At 45.9% G+C, this 25059-nt stretch overlaps 2 protein-coding genes across 2 annotated transcripts in view; both read right to left on the bottom strand.

Annotated features, from left to right (window-relative positions):
* Nucleotides 1–1750: 1750 nt before the first annotated feature.
* On the bottom strand, nt 1751–3827 carry LOC135393538 (somatostatin receptor type 2-like). Its single transcript, XM_064623947.1, has 2 exons — nt 3602–3827; nt 1751–3062 (listed from the first exon to the last, which is right to left on the bottom strand). Exon 2 carries the CDS (start codon nt 3037–3039, stop codon nt 1819–1821), a length of 1221 nt encoding a protein of 406 aa, XP_064480017.1. The 5' UTR covers nt 3040–3062; nt 3602–3827; the 3' UTR covers nt 1751–1818.
* An 816-nt stretch (nt 3828–4643) lies between these two features.
* Nucleotides 4644–25059, bottom strand: part of LOC135393537 (FAD-linked sulfhydryl oxidase ALR-like) — a 38815-nt gene continuing 18399 nt past the window's right edge. Inside the window, exon 3 of the mRNA XM_064623946.1 lies at nt 4644–5045. Coding sequence (XP_064480016.1) covers nt 4883–5045 — 163 coding nt within the window. The 3' untranslated portion in view covers nt 4644–4882. The remainder of the gene's footprint in view (nt 5046–25059) is intronic.

The raw sequence follows: 25059 nt of genomic DNA, 5'->3' as shown, positions 1-25059 counted from the left end.
CATCATCTCGAATGATATCGTTATCTGCCCTGATTTGTTGAAAACGGGAGGCGTACGCCTTTTCTGTGACAATTATGAACAGCATAAGTGTCACAGAAAAGGCGTACGCCTCCCGTTTTCAACCAATCAGAGCAGATAATGATATCATTCGAGATGACGGTTGGCTAAGAACGTGCTATGTGGTGAAGTTCATTTTTAAGAGTGTGCCTAAAACGTCGATTTGGGCCTATATTGGAAGTATAGAGTTGGAGTGGAAAGACAAGCATATTAGTATGCGTCCTGGGCCGACTTCAGTAGACCTATACCGATATCCGTCCAGTAAATGTGTCCGGAAACGAGAGGAGAACCTCGGACAGTATACAGCCCATTGTTGGGTCCGAACCCACCGCCTCCCAGTGTTCAGCATAACACTGGGCAAGGCACACTCTTAAAAATGAACTTCACTGCATAGCACGCTCCTAGCCAACCATAATCTCGAATGATATCGTTATCTTCCGTGATTTGCTGAAAACGGGAGGCGTATGCCTTTTTTTGTGACAATTATGAACAGCATAAGTGTCACAAAATAGGCTCCGCCCCACGTTTTCAACAAATCAGGGACGAGAACGTTGTTATACGGGATGATGGTTGGCTAGGAGTGTGCTATGTGGTGAAACTCATTTTTAAGAGTGCAGGGTTGCGGAATGGGATCACCCATTCCATTCCATTCCGAGGAATGGAGACTCGCGATAATTCCATTCCTTTCAATTCCTCGGAACGAAAGGAAAAGGTGTGGCCAATTTCCACTCCTGGAATGGCTTGGCAACCCCATTCCATTCCTTTAATTCCATGAATAAAAGAAAAGGGACCGGTAACCGTGCTGGGTATCCCAGCAGTGCTATAGAGGAGATTGATATTACCCATCACGGAAAAAGCAAAAAAGACAAGGTTATTTCGCCCTTGACCGTGTGGCACCCAGACCAGTCCATTCCCATTCCGCCTGCGAAAAAAAAGGCCTAATTCCATTCCATTCCTAGGACAGTTTCCGCCATTCCATTCCATTCCAATTCCATTCTCTGATAAATCTGGAATCATTCCGGAATCATTCCAACCCCCAGAGTGGCAACTCCGCAACTCCCTGGTTGCAACCCCTATATATACATCATGAACGAATTGCGCGTCCGATGGCGAAGAAGCGTCGCTCCCAGACGCCACCTCTAAGAGCGTTTTTTTCGCCGCGTTGTTATCGCGACGCATAACGTAGCAGGCAATTGCATCTATATTCACCCCGACCGCGCGCCTTTCTCAGCTCCTCCGCCGGCATAAAATATTCAAATCCCAACACGGTCCTCATAAAGCCGAGAACTTCCGCGACGCGGCTGGGGGCTCAGAAACTGGAACCCTAAAAGCCCTTACGAAACCAGGCCTTTATGCAACGCGTCTGGCGCTACATTACGGAGGCCACCTCGCGAGGGGCCTAATCTGGCTAAATTACTTACATAACATATAAGATGTCCCTCCCCCTTATCCATTCCCTTGAAGACAGAACGCGCGCGTCGAAATGAAGAGCTCCCCTTATCCCTTATTCCTCACTGACAGCTGTTGCCGGGCCGCGCGTGCCAATATATCCACAATGGCCAGCGACGCCCACGTACGCGACAAGCTTAACATGCAGGGACACATCAAAATTGCATCCGTTGCTTAGCCAGTGGAGCGCAGGACGTGGCGATCGATCACGGAGAGAGCGCCAAGAGAGAGAAGAGGATTTTGGGCATACCATTTTATTTGGGCCGAAAAAGAAGTAACAAAAAAACGAGCGCCTGAGCAACGATGGGAGTATCACACCGGACAGGGTGATGCAGGCGGAGGCTGAACGGCCGACGGTTCGGGCGCTGTGACGGTCGTGGTCGTCGGTTGCGACGGGTGGCCCCTGTTCTTGGGCGCCGGCAGGGCGCTGTTCTCTAGCGGGTGCATCTGATGCGGATCCGCATCTCGTGTGCCCGGCCGCGCCGTGCAGCTGGAACAGGCTTTGGCGAAAGACTTCTTAAAGTTATCGCTGAGAAACGCGTACAGGATTGGGTTGATTGCCGAGTTTGCGTATGACAGGCCACCGCAGAGAAGAAAGACGGTAAAAGAGACCGCCGTCTGCCTGGCAGGAGTCGTCACCAACGTTATGTACATCTGCGCGGCCCAGTAAGGCAGCCAGCAGATTATATAGACGGTGATGACGGTGAGCACGAGGTAGGTCACCTTGCGGTGGGACCGCCGGCGACCGCGCGGTCCGACGCGGCTCAACCGCCAGATGACGAGGATGTAGAAGAGCAGGATCAGGGCGAGCGGGATGGCAAACCCCAGGGTGAAGGAGTACAGTGTAAAGGCAGTCTGACCGTTCATAGCGGCCGAACGCGGCCAGACGATGTTGCAAGTGATGATGGCTCCGTTGCCGTCAATGATCAGGCTGGCGTACATGTAGATGGGCACCATAAGAAGAGCGGACACTGTCCACGCCGTGAGGCAAATGAACTTGGCGATGAACGGGGTGCGGTAACGGGGGGAGGCGATGGGATGGCAGACGGCGACGTAACGGTCGGCCGACATGACCGTCAACAGGAGACTGGACGTGAACTGGTTGATGGACGTGGTTGTCATGTACATCTTACACATGGCGGCCCCAAAGGGCCAACCTTTGTACGCCATGGTCACGATTAAAAAAGGCATACCGATGAGAAACATCTCGTCCGCTAGGGCGAGGTTAAAAATGTACATGTTGGTCACCGTCTGCATCTTGGAGAAGCGAAGCACCACGTACAGCACGAGCGAGTTGCCGCAGAGTCCCACCAGGCAAATGATGCCGTACACAAGTTTGGCCAGCTCGACCACGATGACGGGTGGCTCATTGAAGAAGTGTTCCATGCCGGAGGACGGGGAAGAACAGTTTGGGGGGAAGACGAAGCTCGAGCAGTTGGTCCACACAACCCTGGGGTGGGATGTCATCATCGTGGTGGCCCCCGCAGAGCTATTGTAGCAGACGCCGTCTGCCATGCCACTGCACGCCGACATTCGGCGGCGCCCGGACCAGCAGCCTGCAAGCAAATCGATTGCCGCCATCAATGGCTGCCTCCTCGCGCCACGGAGGCTCGCTAGGGGTTTCTAACCTCCCGCTCGATTACCGATGACCTCGGCAACAGGTGAAACACAGCCGCTTCCTGGACCTTTAGAAACATGCATCGGTATGACCTACAACACGTCTTCTGCGCGCGAGGTCCGCTTTCCAAGGTACGTTCGGCTTAGCAACGCGATCATATCCAACGAGCATCTTCCTTGGTCGGATTCGCCAATCTATCGCCGGTATCCTCGGCACTTTAAGAGGCACATATACGAAGGAAGGTTCATCTGTCAGCCAACAAGAGACGGGTTCTTTAAGACGGGCTACATCGCGTTTGGTCACCGTCTATGGCGATCTTCGGAATCACCATCACTCACCAGCTTATCAGGTGCAACTTTTAACCTAGAAGTTATCACTTCACCATCTAACCCTAACCAAGATGACAAGTACCCTATTCTAAGGTTGCCACAAGACAAAGAATCGCTATAGCCGAGGGACTTGAGATAAGGAACTCACCGTTGATAACAAAGAAGGAGCCTTCACGTTCGACTTAACCGTCGTGACGACGGCGTCGACGACAGCGACGGCAACGACGAAGCGAAGACATCGGGGGAACATCGCAGCCGCGTTGCCGACGCCATGGCGTGTTGGGGTTCCGTCTCCGAGCTGGGACGCGCGCGCCGCCTGAAGCGCGCGCTGCGAGCGCTGGCGTCGGCAGCGCTACCCGACGGACGCTCGACGTGGGCGCTTCTCGCCTTTGTTGCGAAAGAGGGAAAAAGGACGGGTGTAAATTGGGAGGAGAAGGAAATAACTTTTCGCACTTTGGGGCCCGCTGGGTGGCTGCTCTCGTCTGCTTCTATTCACATGCACATACGTGATGATGGGGCACGACGACCGCGCGGTGAAAAGTCTACCGCACTCGTTGTGTGTTCGAAAAGAAAGAGAGTGAGGGTCATGAATAAATAAATGATGGGGAAAGGTACCCGCGTGGCTGCAGAGGACGAGACGGGTAAGCACACCAATGCGACTTAATTAAGAGAAGTGCAAATAGGTGTGCTCCGATCCGCGGGGTTGGATGTGGTTACCGGAAAGAAAGGCTGGTTGAGAGATAACGAACGAACGTGTGCGGCGGGGGTGAGAAGGAGGAGGAGAAGGAGGAGGAGGAGGGATAGGAGGTGTAACGCGATAATTCCTCGACGTGTCGCATGGACCTGCAGAGTACACACTGGAGGTGAGTGGACGCAGAGGTCTGACTTACGCGTTTTTGTTTATTTATTACGTGGAAATCCAGAGACCCACGAAGGACGGATAACACGCAGGGTAATCAAGGAAGCATTATTCTATATCCAGTCATGGCGTCGATTACAGACATGCCGGGGATGAGCATTTTTTTAAATTTTTTTTATGTAAGGGAGGGAACACGCGTGGCCTTAAGAGAGGGCGCTGCCTCTGTTCCGTATGAGGGAGCGGGTCGCAAACAGAAAGTGCCACGCGAGCTCTGACGCCACTATCGTTAGCCTGCATTAGCACGTAAGCAAATCAGACACAGATATTGGTCGAAATGTTTGCAACGTATTTATTATAAGAGTGCAAATATTTGCGTACTTATATGTACAATAAATCTACGGGACCCAAACAGAAACCGCTATAGAACCCGAAGCAGACGACACGTCTGCTTTCTGTCGTCTGCTTTCGATATGATGGCCTTCCACGAAGGAGGCCCGTAATATCGCTAAGCGAAACCCGCAGAAGAACGTACGTGTCAATTAAGTCCCTAGTTGATAAGATAATGTAGGTCTAATCGCAGGATCCGTCTCGCCACCCATGAAGCCATCTCTCGTCGACGCGAGAACAGTCGAACTGTGGCTTCCCCAACTTCCTGTTCACTTCGTTGTGCTCATCGCACAGCCACCGGGAAAGTTCTTTCCGGCTGGAAGTCGCTGGTGGCCTCTTCTCCAGGCTGCGAAAATAATCAGAATCATAAGTATAGAGTGACAGTCCGACCTGGACCTCAGGAGCATTGAAATGATGCTTCAAGGTACCAGCTTAATGGTAGCTGCTGAAAAGCCAAGTTTATTGTGACGGCATAGTTTAACAGCTAGTTGCTTATAAACCCAGCACAACAAGCTATACATATGACAGGAAACGCGAAATATTTTTTAATTTGCTAGCAAAATTGATGTAAAACAGAGCCGCTTATTAGGAGAGTTTGGCCATGGGGAGGAGCCTGTCTCAAAGCGCGCCATTTGACGTCACATGATGGGCGACGCCAAGGCCAGTGGCGCCATTTTGGATCAGAGCTATCGCCTTGAAATCCCCACGTGCCGCCGTGGCTCGCCTTTCATCCCGTTAAGTGGGTGGAGCAATGACGGCTCTGACGTCACGGCGGCTCCCCATCTCCGGGCGGCAAAAGATCACAGAATGGCCAAACTCTCCTCATAAACGACTCTCACGTAAAATGGCACGGGGCGACGTCTGGTGGGAAGTAATCCACAATTTATAAAGTAACAGCGATCTATGTCAGCGCCACTTAGATACAGAAGGCCTGCTTATATGCCTCCTCTCCCTCTCTGGGAAACTTGCGAATCATGGAAGCTCACCTCGTAAATTTGAACCTGTAGACTAAAAGTAAACAACTCGCTTTCGAGAAAATCAGTTTTGAGAACAATATGGGACACATGTTACGCTTCATTTTGTTTTCCCATTTAGCACGGGGGACGTTTAGCATTCGCAGACGACAGTTGCCGCCCATGAAGCTGACGGTGGCTCGTCTTCACGGTTCGCCCGCTGAAAGCACGTTCGTGATTGGCTGCGGTCGTTGAAAACAGGATCCTAATTGGCTGACTCTTAGTTGTTACGTCACGTCGACGAGTAAGTAGGCTTTCTGTATCTAGGTGGTGTTGTCTATGTTCACGACAGGGATGGCAGTATTTAAAATACTATTTAAAACAAAAATACATATTATATATATATATATATCTTGTAATATATCTTGTATTTAAATACAGTTAGGAAAAATGTATTTGTAGGCATAATTAAATTCTGCTCTTGAGTATTTACTTGCTTAAATGCTTTGTAAATACCTGTAAATACATCAGATGCGCATGTTTAAACATTTCACATCACACTCACAGCTGCATGTACTGTCGTGACTGAGGCTTTGTTTATAGAGGCTAGAGGTTATTCACTTGGTTTGAAAGATTAGTACACTTTTAGAAGTTCCTTTTTGGGCACGAATGCATGGATACTGCACTTGTGTCAACAATTTATTTATTCATTTGTTAGAAACCCAAACGCAAGAAGCCATTAATTGAATTGCATCAACGTTATTCATTTCTACCAATAGCGCCCTCAGTACCAAATATCAGTCTTTGGCTCTGAAACTTCAGAAAGACTCCGCAGGACTAATGTCTAGATGTTGCAGGACTTTCTGGATGTGCATATTGTTCTTCAGCTCCTTTGGTGAGGGTTGTTTCTTTCCGACAAAGCAACATTGTCTGATCAATCAGAAGCAGGATGGACGATAGAATCGTCTAATTAAATAATTTAATCAATAAAACGACCCTGCGTTGAAAGAATGTTGTTACTTCCGTAACATAGTCTGTCTGAATGCTGTATAAACAGTTATTCAGTCTATATCGATCTTAATTATTTGCTTATTCAATGTACGCAATGTACGTATTTATGAAGGTATTTAGAGTAGTTAAATACTGTATTTATATTTTGTATTTAAATACTGCACTTACAAAAGTATTTATGTGAAGTATTTAGATACATATTTAAGCAACGTATTTTCTATTTATATTTAAATACGTCTGAAAATATATTTATGCCCATCCCTGGTTCAGGACTGGCGTGCTGCTCATGGTTGCTATACGTAGCCGACTTCTTTCGTTTTCGACACAGTGTTGTGCGCCTGCAATATCGTTTTGCCGCATTACTTGACTGGCAACGCGAAGTTAGTGTCTACAGCGGCACAGTGCTGCCCGTAATTTTTGACTTTAATTTTCTAAAATAACCTTTCAGCGCAATTGACACGAAAGTCGTGAAATGAGAGTACTGAGGGCTCAAACTATCGAATAAATTAATCAATAATTAATTAATAAATAAATTAATTAATAATAAATTAATTAATTAATAAATTAATAAAATAATCGATAAATTTTCTGATATTGCCGCTCTACTGCTTCACATGCAGTACCTTTAATTTTGCTCGGGACCCATGCATTCATGAAACAGTCTGGCCAGGATGCAAAATAATTTTGCAGCCTCGATTTGTCCACGTATCGCGGGTACAGTATTACTATAGTTGCGGCGTACTCTACACGTCACAGTGTGACGTAAACATCGCTCACTCACTCACTCACTCACTTACGGGCTCTCTGAAGGAGCTGAGGGATTTCCAAAGGCTGTGCCTCTCCCAAATACTTCTCTCTCCCTCTCTTCCTCGGACAGATTTAGCGAGGACAACGGGAAAGAGTTAACGTTAAAGTTAAAGAGAAAAGGTCAATACGCACCCTGGGCCGACTTCGAGGGAACTGCCGCTATCTGTCTGGCGAGGCCATCGGAAAACGTAAGGAAAGCGTCAGACAGCGCAGCCGGTGGTGAAGATTACACGCCAGTATGTCCCAGTCTAACTTTGGGATGCCATCATTCAATTCTCATATATATCATATATATCATGCAAGCTCGGATACCTTAAACGTAACTTCTCTCGTGTCCCTAGTAGCCTTAAACTAAACTTGTACAAGTCGCTGATTAGACCCCATCTTGAGTATGCTTCAGCTGTATGGAGCCCTAGTAATCGTACCCTGATTAACGCATTGGCGCAAGTGCAGAACCGAGCCGCGCGATTCATTCTCTGCAACTACCATCGAACATCCAGCGTGACACTGATGAAGAATCATTTATCATTACAATCATTACAGTCCCGACGCGACTTTTCTAGCATTTCTCTGTTTCATAAAATTTATTGTCACAACATGTCGCTAAAAAACGAACTTCTTTCCTCTGCACATTATATATCCTTGCGAGTAGATCATTCTCACAAAGTGTTTGTTCCCATAGCTGCAACGAACACACTGGCAGATTCGTTCGCACAGCACGTAGGTGGAACCACCTTCCTTCTTCTGTTTGCAACATCAGCTCTAGCACTCATTTCAACAATGCACTTGGCGAATATTGTTTTTGATACCTGCTTTGATACATCTGCTTATTTGTCCATGAAACCTGCATTTGAATCAACTGCATTTCTTGTTCTCGTTTTTTTTGTATAACATATGTGTATGCCTATTTTCAATGTATTACCCACTCCCCGATCAGACGATGTATCCACCCAACTCCACTGATACGAACGTGTACAACGCCGTTATGTTCGCTCGGAGTATGAAACAGAAACGCAATTTATCTAAAAATCTTTCGGCTTCTTGGGAAGGCTGGGGCGCATGAAAGCGCCCACGTCGCATTATGTTTGAGGTGCACTTCGCGGAAACTCTGGAGCGCAAGAAATCCGAAACGTTTTCAATTACCTACATGGAAGTCGACGCTTTCTCGATAAAATGTCAGCCTTGCAGGATAGGCAACACTAACATGAAAGAACTGATGTTCTGAGGCTGGAAGAACATAGAAGGGACAAATACATACAAAGCCTCAAATTGCCTAAGAAATTAACGATGAAAGATGAAAGTCACTGAAAAGATTAGCCAGCTGTAGGACTCGAACCCACATCTTCTGGATTACCGGTCCAGGGCTCTATACCAATTGAGCTATGAGCTAAGACGCCTCCTCAGCGACTTCCAGAGTCTGAAGTCATCTGAATGGACAAACCAGTTACTCTCTCTCACTCATCCTTTCACTCTTACATTTTTGCTCACTTTGTCCCTTCAGATGATGCACCTTGGAAGTCGCTGAGGAGGCGTCTTAGCTTATAGCTCAATCGGTAGAGCCCTGGACCGGTAATCCAGAAGATGTGGGTTCGAGTCCTACAGCCTGGCTACCCTTTTCAGTGACTTTCATCTTTCAACACTAACATATCTGGGCGGATCCTGGTTTCATATACGCACAAAACCTTATCAAACTTTTGGTGCATCATAACAGTCTTCGCATATCTAGCTGTCGTTCACAAAGGCAGGACACACATTCTCTCTTACATTCATAAACAGACGAACAACCCGAGAACGCCGGCGCGCGTTCCTTCTAAAATTGCGAAGTTGCAGAAGAGTAACTAACTTGAAAGTTGCAGGGACTGAATACACGAATAGGACGCACCCAACAGTTAGGCCTCACCAAATACCCCAGCAACGACCACTGCTTGTAGATTCAGCCTAATTGTCGACTCAGCCTCCATATACAGCTTTACGTTACCGACGGGGCCCCGCGTGCACGCGCAAGTACAGAATCTGGTCATTGGCGACTTCGTGAAATTGAATAAAGTCTGCTTTCGGTGTTGCATATCCCAAGTGGGGGGGCTCTGTTCATGAAAGCGTCATCCGAGCCGCAAACTCCAGCGCTATATGGCACACGGCACTTTCGAATGCAGATACTTAAGGAGGGAAGCGCAGCCATTTCGCAATTATGGAAACGCGGCGAAGAATCCGAGAGCCTCAATTATCATACCTTCTAATTAACATATACGCCCTTCGAAAGGCAGTGCCTCCGGCTTGCGTCGATGAGAGGGCGAATTGTTGAAAGCGCCACGACGGGACGACTTTGAAGCACGGGCGAATTCTCCCTGTCGTTCGTCCTTTTTTGAAAACGCATTTGAATGACATGAAAGGCAAGCTCGCATAATCAGTTTTCAAACGAGACGAACAACCTAATATTTGCGCGCACGACGAAGTCCTTTCGGGAGTTTGCGTAATCTCGCTTCTTTTGTCGAGGGAGGAGGAAAAGCGAGCACTTTACAGTAATGCTGGCGGCAAGTTGTCGGATGCTGCAAAAAAAGGTTTCCCGGTGAGAAGAGCATCAAAAGGATTTGTAACGTGACATCGAGTTCTCAAGCGGCCATGTGTGAAATCAGCTTGGAATAAATAATCCCACCCCTTTTGCCTGGAAAACAAAGAAGGACAAAGTGGAAGAGTAAAGGTGAAGAAGAAGAAAAAAAAAGTAATAAAGGCGCAAAACTTTGTTCGTTGTCCTTTCAAAATGGAAATGCTAAAATGAGATTAACCTGAGCGTCAGTACAAATTCGTAATGGGGACAATAGAATGTGACTAACGCATAAAGCAAACTGAAATCGAATTATAAACTGACAAATATTCTGTTACATATCATCAAAATATAGCAAAGTATGTACTTGTCCTTCCTATGTGTTCCAGCCTCGGAACATCAATTCCCATCACGTTCACTGTCCTATTCTCAGTTTTAAATGCAGCAGAACTATGAATTTTCTCAACCGAATTCCACATGTATAAAACAGTGGATTAAAATCAGCAAGAACCGCATATAGGTCACGCTAGAATCTTGGACAAGACGCTGAACCAACATGCAGACGACATACGAGAGTTATGCAGACGACACACCAAGGAGAGCATTAATGTCGTCTGCGTAAGCCTCATATGTCGTCTGCATGCCGTGTGTCGTCTGCACGGAGTGCGGTGTGTCGTCTGCATGCATCTTCGGTCTCAGCGCAACGTTTTCGTGATTTTCAAGATAAAGAGAACGATTTTGAAAGATCTGCATAGATTACTACGTGTTATATTTCTATTCGCTTAATTATTTTAATTTTTTTTAAAACTTTATTTCAGGAAGAGTTAAGCTGGGAACAACAGCGTCTCCTACGTCACGGTTAAGATTCATCCCTAACAAGATGCAAGAAAGATGTCGCTAAGACGTCTTACGCTGCTGCACGGATTTTCGAAACTGAACGACCTTCCAAAGTTTTACATGCTTGTATTTTAGCAAGAAGTTTGCCCACTAGAACTGCATTGATATCCGTTTAAGTCTTGCACTCATGCATATGCACGAACACAAGCGCTGACCGGTAAAATATGGAAATAAGAAAGACCGCCGAAAATTGATTTTCTTTCTCGGCGCATTAATGATTGATTAAAAACTTCGGAAGCGACTTTACAGGTACTTGCGGCGTTGCGACCTTCAAATCAGCGCCACACTGCGTTGATTAATCAAACTGAAAGTCGTGTTACTTCCTCACTTTTTTTTTTGAAATTCCCTTTATTTAATATTTGGGAACGAGATTTCAACGTATCCGAGGCTATCTACGTAACCCCCCCTCCCTTTCCTATATTATTTCTTAGCTTCGTTTTTAAATCTGTGCCGTCTGCGAAAGAATGCAGCGAAAAACAAGGAACGCAAACAAAAGGACGAGACCTCCAAAGTGAAAGGGAAAAGAGAGGGAAAAAGAGAAAAGGAAACGTCGCACAGGTACCACGTTCATTAGTGCCTTCGGAAGCCACTTCAGCATAGCAAGAGCACTAGCCAGTATGAGAGTGCATGGGCTAGATTAGGATACATGTTAGAAAACGTCTTCGTAGCAGAATGTAGAAACCAAAGCAGTGGACGACATATTTTTACTATATCCAAGATGATTAGACAGGGGGTGGGGGTAAGGAAAGAGAGCAGGCAAGACCCTCAAATTATTTTTGGAGATGACAAAGGATACCTCATCTTTCGAACCAGAAAAGGGAAGAACTACTACTAATTAACCCTAATAAAACTTGATCGAAAATAATTCCTAATAAAACTAATAAAAACGCTAATAAAACTTGATGAAACTCAGATCGATCTCAAAAAGAGCAGTGATACCGAAGAACGCGGCCCAATAAGATACCGGGAATATCGATCGTGGTTCACGAAAGAGACGACGATGTGTGATAGCAGCAGGACTCGAACCTGGACCCCGCAAGAACTCCCTTCTGTCTGATACACTGATATATGGCTGCACTATACAGTGTCCCCAGAACAAATCTTCACTGCTATCGACGTCGTATAAATCCGTTGTATACTCGAGGATGAGTCGTATCACATATGTGTGCACTGCTTGCGACACACTTGTCTGAAGTCGTCATTCAAAGGTGCAGCAGTCCGTATTGGGCAGCAGTCCGCGCCTGAAGGAACAGTCCCATTATTGTGTTTGAGGGTAGGCAGTAGGCCGTACACAAGCCTGTTTGTCGGAAGAAACAATCACCTTTTAGATTTCACTTTTCTCGTGATCCATTTTGTCCCGTGATCCGCTCTGCCACCAGGTGAGGGCAAAGTGGATATTTCGTACACTTGCACAAAATTCTTAGCTATACTGCGATAAAGCCTTGGTTTGACATGTAACTAGTACCAACTGGTTCTTTATCAGCGCGCGTACGCAGGTGATGGTTCGTACGCGGCGGTTCCTCCTTACTCTCTTTCAGAGGATGTCCGCGTGGCCGTATAGTGCAACTGCAAAAACGGTCTGAACATTTTACACAGGTGACTACGTAGCAGCAGAAAGAAGAAGAAAAAGAAGAAACGCGAACCTCGTAACATATTCTTCGTTATGGCGTACACGTGTTCCAGCGACATCCGTCAGATGGCGAAAGCGTCGAACGCGACGTCGCAGCCCAAACCGAAAGGAACAAAATGAGACAGATGAAAAAAAAAAAATCACATAAACGGATTTTATGGACGCTAAAGCTTGTGGTTACATCAAATAATGTGGAATACAAAACGTAGAAATCACAGATAAGAAACCGCATAAAATCAGTACCAGCCGACGGTGTCTGCTTCTGTCGCCTGCGAAACCTTGCAGTTTCCGTTTCGTGCAGAACATAAGCTCAGAGAGATATTGTAAACGTAAAACTGTGGTTTATTTCTCGAATCTCAGAGAATACAAAATGTAATAACAAAGCACAAAATCCAGCGACGATAGAACCTGCATTTATAAAACTGCATATAGAATCACTAGCAGAAGACGTGGCGTCCGCTTCTGTCGTCTGCGAAACTCTGTAGCTTCCGTGTAGAGCAAAACCTGGATTTGAACGGGGATTTTAAAGATAAAATCGCGTTTTATTTCGCTTCCCTTTCCCGTGGGTCGTAGAGCACTTTCGTTGGTATATACTATCCTTTCAATCGCCCCAATTTCCCTCGGGGGAAGAAGGAGAAAGGAGAATTTCGTGCTCGCTTGAGAATTATACCGAAACCGGGCCCCACGCACGCACGAAGCGTAGCTGCTATTTATAATACATACGCTTGATTGCGCACCGGTGACATTTCACCGGCACGCACGGCTGCGTTCAGCTATCGTACCATGTAATCGTCAAAGTAACACGTCCGCCATCGTAATCTAATTTTGCAACAGTTTACGTGGGCATGAGGACCGTGCTTGGTGACAGCAGGCAGTGGAGCTTATACAACACAGCAATGCTTTTTCCGATGTCTGCTCAAGATTCATACGAAGAGCAGTAACAGATGTCGCAATTTGTAATAATATTGTTTCCGTGCATCGATCGTATATCGCTGGCAGTGATTGTAAGGATTGCTAGTCCTTCGTGTGGCAAAAGGAGATAAAGCAACGCAGAACAGTTGACAATGTAGCAGTATATCTCCGATATATAGGACAGCACTCCATGAGGCTGTACAAAAGGATCGTGACTGATGATGATGTAGAAGAAGCCGGTTCCAGCGGGCACGGAAGTAACATAATCCTATCCACCATATCCGTCCCCCCCTGAAGTTATGCCCAGTATCTCCGCGCGTGTTCACAAAGCTCTGTCTGCTTATATCCGCTGATTTCGAGATATGTCTCTTGCGAATATCTCTCTGATGATGGGACAAGGACTGGTTCCGAAATGTGGAATATTTCATCACTTTTATGTTGCAGTACCGAAGTGTACTCTTAAGGAATAAACATACGCCTCTCCCCGGCGCCTTTAGACTATTTTCGAAATCGTAAGTCGTACAGTCAAGCACAACTCAAAATCAGTAGACAGCGCCACCTGTCCACACATCTAATCTTCATTTAGCAGCAAGCTAAAAAAAAAAAAAAAAAAGAAACACGTTGAGTATATCGGTCGAAATACGTAACATCAAGAAGTAACCAATGTCGCACTGCCCTTTTTTTATATACAGGGTGTTCCATTTAAGATTGACCCCACCTTTAAAAAAATAATGACTCATCGCAGAAGAATGAGTCGTGAGAAAGTGAGAAAGTGCAAAGTGAGAAAGGTCGTGAGAAAGCGCTGCAATCAAGCGCTCTTCTCGCGCGACGGAAACTGATTCCGTCGTAGTTTCGGAACTCCGGGCCCTTTCTGCTGGCCCAGGAAAAAAAAAAAAAAAAGACTCGTATGAGCTAGAGAGTTGCAACATACTGCATTCGCTTTCTCATGTCAACGCCCACAACTTCACAATTGACATCTCCGGTGTAATCATCCTAATTAAAAAGTTAGAAAATTAAATTAATTAATTAATCAGTTAATTGCGCGACAAAAAACACAATTAAATGCTCCAGGTCACTGGTAACACAATGCACTTAGTTTCATTCTTCTGCGATGAGTCATTATTTTTTAAAGGTGGGGTCAATCTTAAATGGAACACCCTGTATATACTGTACATGTATACGCGGTATGGGTACACGGAGTTCAACGCTCTGTGATCCCTATATATATATATACGACCTTTTTGTTTCCTTTCTTAAAGGGGGAATATCAGTGGGGAAGCTTCATCCAAATTGCATCCCTTCCTATCTGTTCCATCTCTGCTCGTTGAAGAGCAATTCTTGCTGTTGCACCCCAATATTGGTGTAGCTGCCGTTCAATGGCTCCCATTGTGTGCGTCGGAAGCCCCGAGGAATAATATGTTTGTTTCCTCCGGCCGTCGTCAAATTGCCATCTCCGTGAAATCGTGTTCCGCTATGCGTTTTTATGATGCCACGCTGATCGCCATTCAAACGGGCCCTGTCAGAATATATGCTACAGTTTTTGCCTGTCTGTATGTGTACGAAGGGGGATGCGCAGCAATCATGCGCGCTTTTTTTTAAATATTTCGTGTTATCACCGCGAAACAACAGTGGGTATGATATGGTATGATATGGTACAATAAACGATTTAAGAACGAAAAATATCACCAGTTTCGCTTTACATCCCTAAAGCGGAAGAGGATAAACTGCGGAGCAATGACTTACACGAGTCAATGGGGGACCCAAGACGCAGGAGCTATAACGTGCGCAACGACCTCACGCAACGGCTCATGGAATAGAGATTCCATAACGAAGAACATCGCCTTCCTCGCTTGCAGCGCCGCTAACCAAGAGATACAACACAAATAAAAACGCTACCCACCACCACAATGACGTAACGCAACCAAGCTCATGCTTCTACCGGCCTCGGTGGTTCTGTTCATAACGTGTCCGCCCGCTGATCCCAAGGTCACGGGTTCGATCGCGGCCGAGGGCACCAGTATACCTTGGTGGCACGGTACAAGTTACCTAGACCATAGGGATCGGAACCGGTATTTTTTTTCGGTCCGGTTCGGGTTCAGGCATATTGATTCGGTTCGGGTTTAGCTCCGCCGAACCGAAATTATCAGCTTGAACCGGTTCAAGTATATCGGTTCGGTTCGGGTTCGGCTCAGGGAGAACACCCCCCCGCACACACACAGACAAAAAAATCGCTCAGCGGTTGGGACATTTTAAACAGGGATTGGAACCGTTACTTTTTTCGGCTTACGCTCACCGTACACGGTTGTGAGAGAAAGGTGTGAGATAACACCGTTTCAGGTGAGTCAAAAAATGTCGGTACAGTAGTACAATTATTTCACCTTGGAACCGATTCCCGTACCGGTAACCGTACGAATTTTTTTCGGTTCTGTTCCGGTTCGGTTCAGGACAAGCAAAAAAATTGTTCGGGTTCGGTTCGGGTTCGTTTCCGGTTCCGACACCTCCTGCAAAATCTACGGACCACTAGTGGCGTCGCCCATGACCGCGGTCGTCTCGCGGAATAAATCCACTCATCATCATCATCATTATCAATTATGATTTCTCAATCCATTTGCAAGGCGCCCAGTCTGCAGTTCGTGGTTCAGCGCACATGTGCACCCGTGATTAGCCGTTACTCGTTAATTGGAAACGACTTTCCCGAACGTATATAGGATATCCCCTTTCGGCGCAATATCTCCGGATCTCACTCTCGAACCGCCGACATCGCAGACTGTCGACACGGCATCGGTGTATGGAAATCTCTTTCGGCAAAGATATACGGCCCCGGCTGTGAAGCCTGCGAAAGCGCGCAGCTGTCGACCCGAATCAATACGGATTGCCCATCACGCATCAATTATGGTTTCTCCAAACTGCGAGGACGCTTTAAAATTGCAAAATTCTCGTAAACATTCATAGCCCGGACGGCGATGTTAGCACGGCTACGCTGGTCTAAAGCAAAAAAAAAAAAAAAAAAAGGATGTTGAATGGATGTTGCAGTTGAAGAAACTCAGAGATGCGTCGATTGCGGGAACCCGACCCACGCACCGCGGGCACACACTGAGTTATCGTCAACTGTTGAAAAAAAAAAAAAAAAAACAAGAAGAGAAAGAGAGAGAGAAAAAAAAAGAAGAAAAGTTTGAGTTGTTGAGGCCAATAAAGGTGGAGTTGAGAACATGCAGCGAAGCACAGAAAGAGGCGGTATTTCTATTAAAGTACGTTGAATACTTGGATTACAATCGTTGTTACACAATTATACATAATTATACATAATTACAATCATCATCATCATTATATTTATTATAATTATTATTATTAAAGAATGACAGAATGGAATTAGAAGCTGCGAGAAGAATCTCACTGCACTGTCACGCCTCTGTCCGCTCCTCGCTTTATTCTCCGTACGTACATCCACGTTTTAACGAACTCGCTGAAGGCAACGAACTCGCTGAAAGCAACGATTCACGCGTATCAAATTACCGCAAGCAAAGGGGTGTATATCATCGTATGAGGAGATGAAACCCCCACCACCATCATCATCATCAAAATAAAGGCGCCGTTGTGGTTCACACAAGAGCGTCAATCCACTGGGTGGAAAAGCGAGAGACTATATATACAAGTTGTATGATAGGACCGACTGGGGGAAAACACCGTTGTTCAACGCGATGCATAATGCGCCTCTTCGTTGCATATATTATTTAGTATTACGCATGAGTTATATACACCTGAAAGCAGAGGCACTTCTACGCGGGGCCGCAGACAAGCCTGTATGTTTTCCGAGAATGTACAATGGCACCACTCGCGCAAAAAGAATTATTTGCTTCGTAGTTGCGTTGCAGCATGTATATAGTGTAGCGTGCGAGTGAACGTCAGAGTCGCAAGGTTTACTTTTGCTAACAAAGACTGCAAACATTGTAGCGCCGTGACATTGTATTCTTTTGGCGTCGAGCGCCATCGACCGAGCCTTCGCTCCACAAAGGAGACTCTTGTTTTGAATGCGTTATGAGTGATATGTAGTGATATCTGGCGCCCATACGTGGAATAGAAAAAGGGTGTGTTCTGAACCTAGAACTTCCGCTCTTTTGGCCTCGTATTTACAATCTGACACCGAAAGTTCTCACCTTTACGGCGGGACGTCATAGTTAAGTCTCGCACAAGCCGTTCGCGAATGTTTCTCGAAATGCAACACCGTGTGTGTGTGTTGGATGACTGCGACGTGGCGAAATTGTGTGTGCTTGGAACTGTGGCGGGATTTAAATCTTACGAAATGTCAGAGATCTAAAGGATACGCGGTCTAATACAAATCTAACGATATTATGACGTCATAGGAAAATTAACGAAGTACTACTCAATTCATTCTTCGATACTACCATCAATTAAATACTTCCAGAAGTATTTAATTGAACAGATCGAGGCCGTTCAAAATAAGGCAGTCCGTTTTATATTTAAAAAAATATGACTGGACCAGCATTACTGAATTCAAGCAATCAAATTGTATCCCACTTCCTGCTAACAGAAGGAAGGTTAAATGGCTGGTGAACATGCATTTTTAGGCTTTTCCTCAATGGCTCTTCCTATATTGAACCAGCCCACCACTTATCGGCCCGTCTTGACCACCATCACAAGCTTAAGACGACATTTGGCATGACATATTATTTTTATAATTCCCCCTTTCAGATAGGCATCCGTGATTGGAAATCTTTGCCTGAAGATGGTTGTCATGAATAGTAATATTGATACCTTCACTAGGGCCTGTGATAGATTGCACTTAGAGTAGGTAATTGCTGTATGGTTGTGTTTTCTTGTGATTGTTGTGCTTTTGATATGTATCCTTTTCCTATTGTTCCCCCCCCCCTCCTTATGTAATGCCATAGCTATGGCACTTAAGGTATACAGGGTGTCCCAGAAAACGTGTCATTGAATTACAATAAAAAAACTACGCCACCTAGAATCACGCGGTCAACAGCATTTGTTGTTATTAGGTTTTTGCCACCTCCTAATGTGAATGTCATGTACTCCAAGTTTGATTATGTAAATATTTGCGAACTGAACTCGGAAATTTGCCAAGTAAAGGTCACTTTTTTACCCCACCAATATTAAGAGCGTGCCGAATTCACTCAGATTCATGATAATTCACAGTGATACTCACGAGCTATTCCAACGGAAAAAATAGCCGAATATCATGCTGTTCGGAGCACCGGACCATAGCGCGCGATGACTTTTTGAGCGCAATCGCTCGCAGTGGGACGAGAGGAGGTTCCGAAGCCAGCCCACAGAGTGATAGTAGAAAAAGTAACAGTTCCTAAAATTGGGAGAGGGAAAGCATTATCCCAGCGAAAGTCGGCCGTGATAAGCTGTGCCTGTTTTATCTCTTTCTGCGATGTCGGGGAGGGCTGGGTTTCCAACCTCCTTTCGTCGGACGGACAAAGATTGCGCTGAAAAATTCATCGTGCGCTATTCTGTGCGACCTCCGTAGAGCATGATGTTCGGCTATTTTTTCCGATGGGATAGCTTCTGGATATCCCTGTCAATTATCATTAATTTCACTAAATTAGACACGCTCTTCGCATTGGCGGGGTAAAAAAGTGACCTTTACTAAGCAAATTTCCGACTTAAGCTCGCAAAAATTTGCATAATTAAATTTACGTTACACGACATTCACACGAGGAGGTGGCAAAAACCCAGTAAGAACAAATGCCATTGACCGCATGACTCTAGGTGGTGTAGTTTTTTTATTATAATTCAATGACACGTTTTCTGGGACACCCTGTATAAATAAATAGGTAAAAGCAGCCATGTGGAGTAACTCATTACAAGGTAGTAACTAGTTAGAGTAGCCAGCTATACTATACGTGAGAGTGTGAAACCTTTTTTGTTCCACTTGACAGCTTTGGGTGTTGACGCGACGTTGCCTTGTCCCTTTCAATTTCACCGTCGTATCCGTCTGTCCAACCTGATTTTTAGGACGACACGCCATTCCATATGCGCGACTCTCAAAGCGGTTTTGTTTTCAACCGTGACATCTAGCTAGCGTGAGGAAAGAATGTTGGCATGTTGACTCTGGCTTTTCGTAGTCTGCGCCTCCTCCAACGAAAGCTCCAGCAGAAAGCTCCCACCTGTGGAGATGATCTTCCGTGTTTAAGGAAGCTTTTCGTGTTGTTCCACACCGGAATTCCATCAAGTGCACCAGTCGAAATGTGCTGATCAGTGTTGACAAGAACATCTTTGGACTCAAGAGAGGGAAGATAAAAAGTTGGGAAAACGATCGTTATTGAAATGCAACTCGTTCAGACGATACTCAAGAATGCGGCGCGTGTCTGAAGATAAACCAGGACGGACATCCGTAAGTGCATAGGCAAACAGCATACTGTATATTGTTTGCCTATGCACTTACGGATGTCCGTCCTGGCTTGCACGCAAAGTAACTGTAAATTAACTTCTATAGTAACTTCGCAAGGATTCGAAAAAAAAAAAAAAATAGTTGAGCATCATACCGAACACGAACCACCCCCTCGATACCGAATGCAACATTCGCATTCATTTTTCGCGGGTAATTAATTCGGAAATGATGACAATAGCAAACCGAAACCGAAATGCGAAAAGCAAGACGCAGAACTCCGTGCTATACCGTGACGTCACCCAGCACTGTCGTCTGCTTCGCAACCTGCATTCTCCTTTGCCGGATGCCGGATGATGTCAGCAGTGCCCTCTCGTTTCACAGAGGCGAAACGCTCGCTTCCTAATAAACTCGTTTGAATAAAATCGGCGCAGTTTTGGAACAATATATTTCGTACATATGTTCCTGACACCCCAAAGGTTACGGTTATACCACAACCATTGTGGTGATTTTGTTGCGGCGCACCACTTTTACCTTAACTGTAACTAGTTCCTTTACGAAATCAGTAACTGCAGCTATAACTCAGTTACTTTTAGACGGTAACTGCCACGTGACTGGGTAAATGCCGCTGTCCGTCTTTATATATAAATCTTGCTGCGGCGGGTACACTAGTTGTATGAACTTTCCATCACGTTCACTAAGATGTCAGGTGCGTCTTTCAGTTCCTCGAGTATACTACATTTTAGTGATTCTGTGTTAGAACCGCGAAGCACCATCGCGGCAGGCGTCTCCGCTAGTGAAGCGGACGTGGGAGAGGTCACGTGCTGACGGGAACCAATAGGAATGACCGAGGCTTCTCTGACGCCAGAGCTGGATGCGGAAGTGTGTCGAAGCGTTTGTACCTCGCCGAGTACGGTATACGTACATATATCACGGCTTTGTCCTCAATACACTGGCAAGTATATACTGCGAGCCAGACGTAATGGACCACGTACATCTCTTTACTCAACACAACAGCTCTTACTCTTCTAAGGAAAAAAAAAACAAAGAGTAAATGGAGTGTAACTATGACTTTTACACTCTTTCTATACACTTTTCTGCCGATCTTTACTCTGATCACTACGCCTTACTCTTTCGATATTCTCTTTACCCTGCCATGACGACTATGACGTTGCCATATCACGCTGAACACGCATGTTCTTGTCCGTTGACTACCCGTACTCTAAAATCGCGGTGAGTGACCGCCAGTGCGTGTTAGTGAGCCATCCTGTGTCAGTCCAAGTCTCAGCGTCTGTACGCCCGTCCATATAACCCATCTCAGTGTGTATACGCCCAAAGCGACGTCAAGCACAGTGCCCGAACTTTAAAGGGGCACTCTTCATAAGTAAACAAAAAGCAGTAAGAAAGTAACGTAGGTAAAGGACAGTAACAATTTTACCCCGTATACTCCTGGGCGACAGTGTAACACTGCTTTTGAAAAAAACGAGTGACCATGCAGTACGCCAAAAAATAGTGATCTCAGTGACAAAAATTTTACACTGCGTTAGAGTTGGACATACTCTACTTTTTTCTTGGTATGTTCGGTACGACATTGAAGCTCCCACTAGGGAGCGAAAGCTGTCACGACCATGCCGCATGGTCATTGAAGATATGATAATTTATAGTGAGAGTGGGGAGCTTATCGCGACGGTTCCTCTCAGAAGGAGGAGTCGAAAGAAACCGCTAAGGTGTTTTCGGACGACGTTGCCTAGAATAGCTACACGCATTGTGTACCGCACCTCGTGCCAACTTCAAACAATTCAAAGTTCCCAGCTTTCTTCGGCTTCCTTTGTAAACACGGATCCGGGGTTAAACAAACGTCCGGGTTTCCCACAGCCATCCGAACATAAATACGAAGCCCTATTATGTACGTCTTGGAACACATCTGCATTGGAGGGTTTGAACCGCACATAAAAAGAGTTTTAACGCCGCTATGTTAACGCGTAACGCTATAGCGCTACAACGCTACAAAGAGCTCGTCACGACGTCCCCGGAAGAAGAACGCAGTCGTACACTTTTGATGCGATGAGAAGAAAGACTTATCAAAGACGAACATCGGTTATAACTAGGGAATGACTTTTTCGGGTTAAACCCGATTCCGCCCGGTTATCCCCCCCCCCCCCCCCCGCTCCCGAACTGACCTCCGAGCAATTCGGGTTAAACGCGATTTCGCCTCAAATTGCAGTCACTATGAAATCCTCAAGTGACGTTTCCACTGAATGACTAACAGAGGTCGCCACTTGTAATACACGTAAGAATGGGTTACTTACGTTCCCAGCAATACACCCATGTGTGTCACAATCCCGCAAAAAACAAAACAAAACAAAACAAAAAAGACAAAGAAAACACACACAAAAAAAAGAGATTAGGAAAGGACTTAATAGACAAGAGGAGAAACAAAAACACCCGAAGGAGCAATTATCATCCGATTTCTCCCAGAATTACAGGTTTAAAAATAGCGCCCGATTTTTACCCCCCGAATCTGAGAAAGGCATTTAACCCGAAAAAGTAACTCCCTACTTATAACTAGCACGAGATTGTACACTCTTAAAAATGAACTTCACCACATAGCACGCTCCTAGCCAACCATCATCTCAAATGGTATCGTTATCTGCCCTGATTTGTTGAAAACGGGGGCGTACGCCTTTTTTGTGACACTTATGCTGTTCATAATTGTCACAAAAAAGGCGTACGCCCCCCGTTTTCAACAAATCAGGGCAGATAACGATATCATTTTAGATGATGGTTGGCTAGGAGCGTGCTATGAGGTGAAGTTCATTTTTAAGAGTGTAGGATGCAGACGACACAACTTCCAGTCGTTCTCTATAGTTATCAGCGCCATCTGCCCCGTTCCTTTTGTATTGCTGTCTAGGTAGCGTCATCTTTCACTCCGTCAGGATAAATTTTTTGCTGTTTAGAGCCCATTTATAAAAGGGTTGTGACTAAGGGGTGGGCATCCCGGGCAACTTTTACAGTCTAGGGATTTCGGGATTTTTCCCGACTAATCCCAGTGTCCCGGGACGGGATTCCGGCATATAGTAACTCCGATGATTCGTGCGTGCGTTTTGTGTGTGTCACCACCGACGTTCTATCACCATCCATGACGAAAACCCGAGACTGGGAAAAAGACGAAAAACAGACGACACAACACCGTGTTGTGTCGTCTGTTTTTCGTCTTTTTCCCAGTCTCGGGTTTTCGTCATGGATCTTAGCCACCAGCTCGCTTGCTTTTTAACCATTTTATCTGTATCGTTCTATCACTGCGTGTTAATCAAAACATTCGCTTTTATTATGCGACACTTTTTATCCAAGAATTGATAAGGCATTTTATGTTCTCCTCAAATAAAGAGGCTCGTTTCCATGCGCAGCTGTCACGCGCCCACCGATTTATTTCATACTGCCATCCGAATACGAAACAAACATTCGACTCCCAAAACTAAATCACCCAAGTTTCAAAACTTGCCAAGCAACAGGAAGCGAATGCTCCCGACTGTTTAATGAAAAGTCTGGCTTTCGAAAACACTCGCTTTTTCTTCCTTTTGTTTTGCGTCGTTGTTCACGTGCGCACCAATATAAAGGAAGTCCGACGCCGTCGATGCCCTTCAAGGGATGAAAGCAAACGGAGGGACCTCCGGCGCGTGCGTCACAGGCGTCAACGAGAGAAGCCTGCTTACCAGCCACAGGGGTGGCATCCAATGTATTCCTCCGTAGACGAAAGCGTGCTGGGCGAACGCAATGCATCCTGGACAGGTCCTGGTCGCACGTCACAGCAAACGTCAAGGCGCACGTGACCTTAAAGATGGCGGCGCCCGTGATCGGCGGCCAAACCGTTTGTAAACAATGCGGTTGTTATTTCTGGACGACGTTTTGGATGTTTTTCGATCACGGTAATTATTTTTATCCGATAATCTCGCAGGAAAACGCGCAGTTTTGCACACAAAGCCTCGTATTGTTGACTTCCAAAGATGTGATGACGACTGCGCGTTAAGACCTACCGAGCCGATGCCATGTACTTAAACTAAGGAGAAATGGGCTACCATGTTGCGGAAGAAGCACCGCATAGTTTACGCTAGCAAAATACGGTAATCTCTTGGTGTTATGAATGCGAAAATATGTTGGTAAGCGGCAAAACGACATATAAACAAAGTCACATGACCTGAAAATGACGTTTTCTATGACGTGCGACCAGGACAAGATGGCAGTTTTGCCAAAAGCACCCGCTTGAGGGTAGTTACAACAATGGCGGGTTTGTGTCACCCCTGTGTTACCAGCACTCCGTAAGGAAAAGAATAGAGTCACTAAATAAGCTTCGGTTCAGAGTATCGACAATGAGGTCCAAGGGAGAGCAGGAGCGCCATTTTGTTTGCGCACCACACCGGTACCATCCCCAGCTGAGTATCAAAGACAGCTATCATAATGCTCGCTGTGGGGAAAGAGAAGCGCGTATGATTGTTGTGCGATAACCCATGTATTGTCCACCATAGAGTCGCTAAATAATACCCCTGTCACACGGGCATTTTCGATCCTGCTCGACCGAACCTGCTTGAACCCAATGCAGATCGGATGGTGCTACACGGCCGCTTCCAAGCAGGATCGAACTTTGATCCTGCTTGACTCAAGACAGTTCCCATAACAGGATTGAGAATTTCAAGACGGCTCGACGGCCGCCATTTGCATCCTCGACCTCGGTGAACTGTCATAACTTAAGACGGACATGCGCGCGAAGCTACAAATGATGCTTACATCGGTATACGATAAATTACCACTAATATCGCTGTTATATAGGAAACGCGAAATTAATGAGTCCCGTTTATTCATTTGCACAAGTCAACCATTCAATGCGCATTGAAAGTGGCCGTGAAGCAGCGTCAAAACTCGAGCGTGCTCGGGAAGTTCGATGCAGATCGGATTCGAGAAGGATCGAAATGCCCGTGTGACAGGGGTATAAGCTTCGCTTCAGAGTATCGACACTGAGTTCCAAGAGCGAGCATGCGCCATCTTGTTTCCACGCCACGGTAGCCACGCGCACGCGCACTTTAGCGGAGAATGCCATCTATCGTGCGCGGGTGAAATGTTCCTTTCTCGTGCAAGCAGCTCATCAAGGTTGACGCCTTGCGCTCACCTTGACATCCTCGGGACGATCTGGTGAACAATACATGGATTGTCGCATAAAAATCATACACACTTCCCTATCCCGCA

This window comes from Ornithodoros turicata, chromosome 4 (assembly GCF_037126465.1).
Source record: "Ornithodoros turicata isolate Travis chromosome 4, ASM3712646v1, whole genome shotgun sequence".
Lineage (NCBI taxonomy): Eukaryota > Metazoa > Arthropoda > Arachnida > Ixodida > Argasidae > Ornithodoros > Ornithodoros turicata.
Note: the sequence above shows the minus strand (reverse complement) of the source record. Positions and strands in the feature narration are given on the sequence as shown.

Bases quoted from the DNA above. Each gene is read 5' to 3' on its own strand.
- LOC135393538 (XM_064623947.1), bottom strand. From the start codon at position 3,039: ATGTCGGCGTGCAGTGGCATGGCAGACGGCGTCTGCTACAATAGCTCT.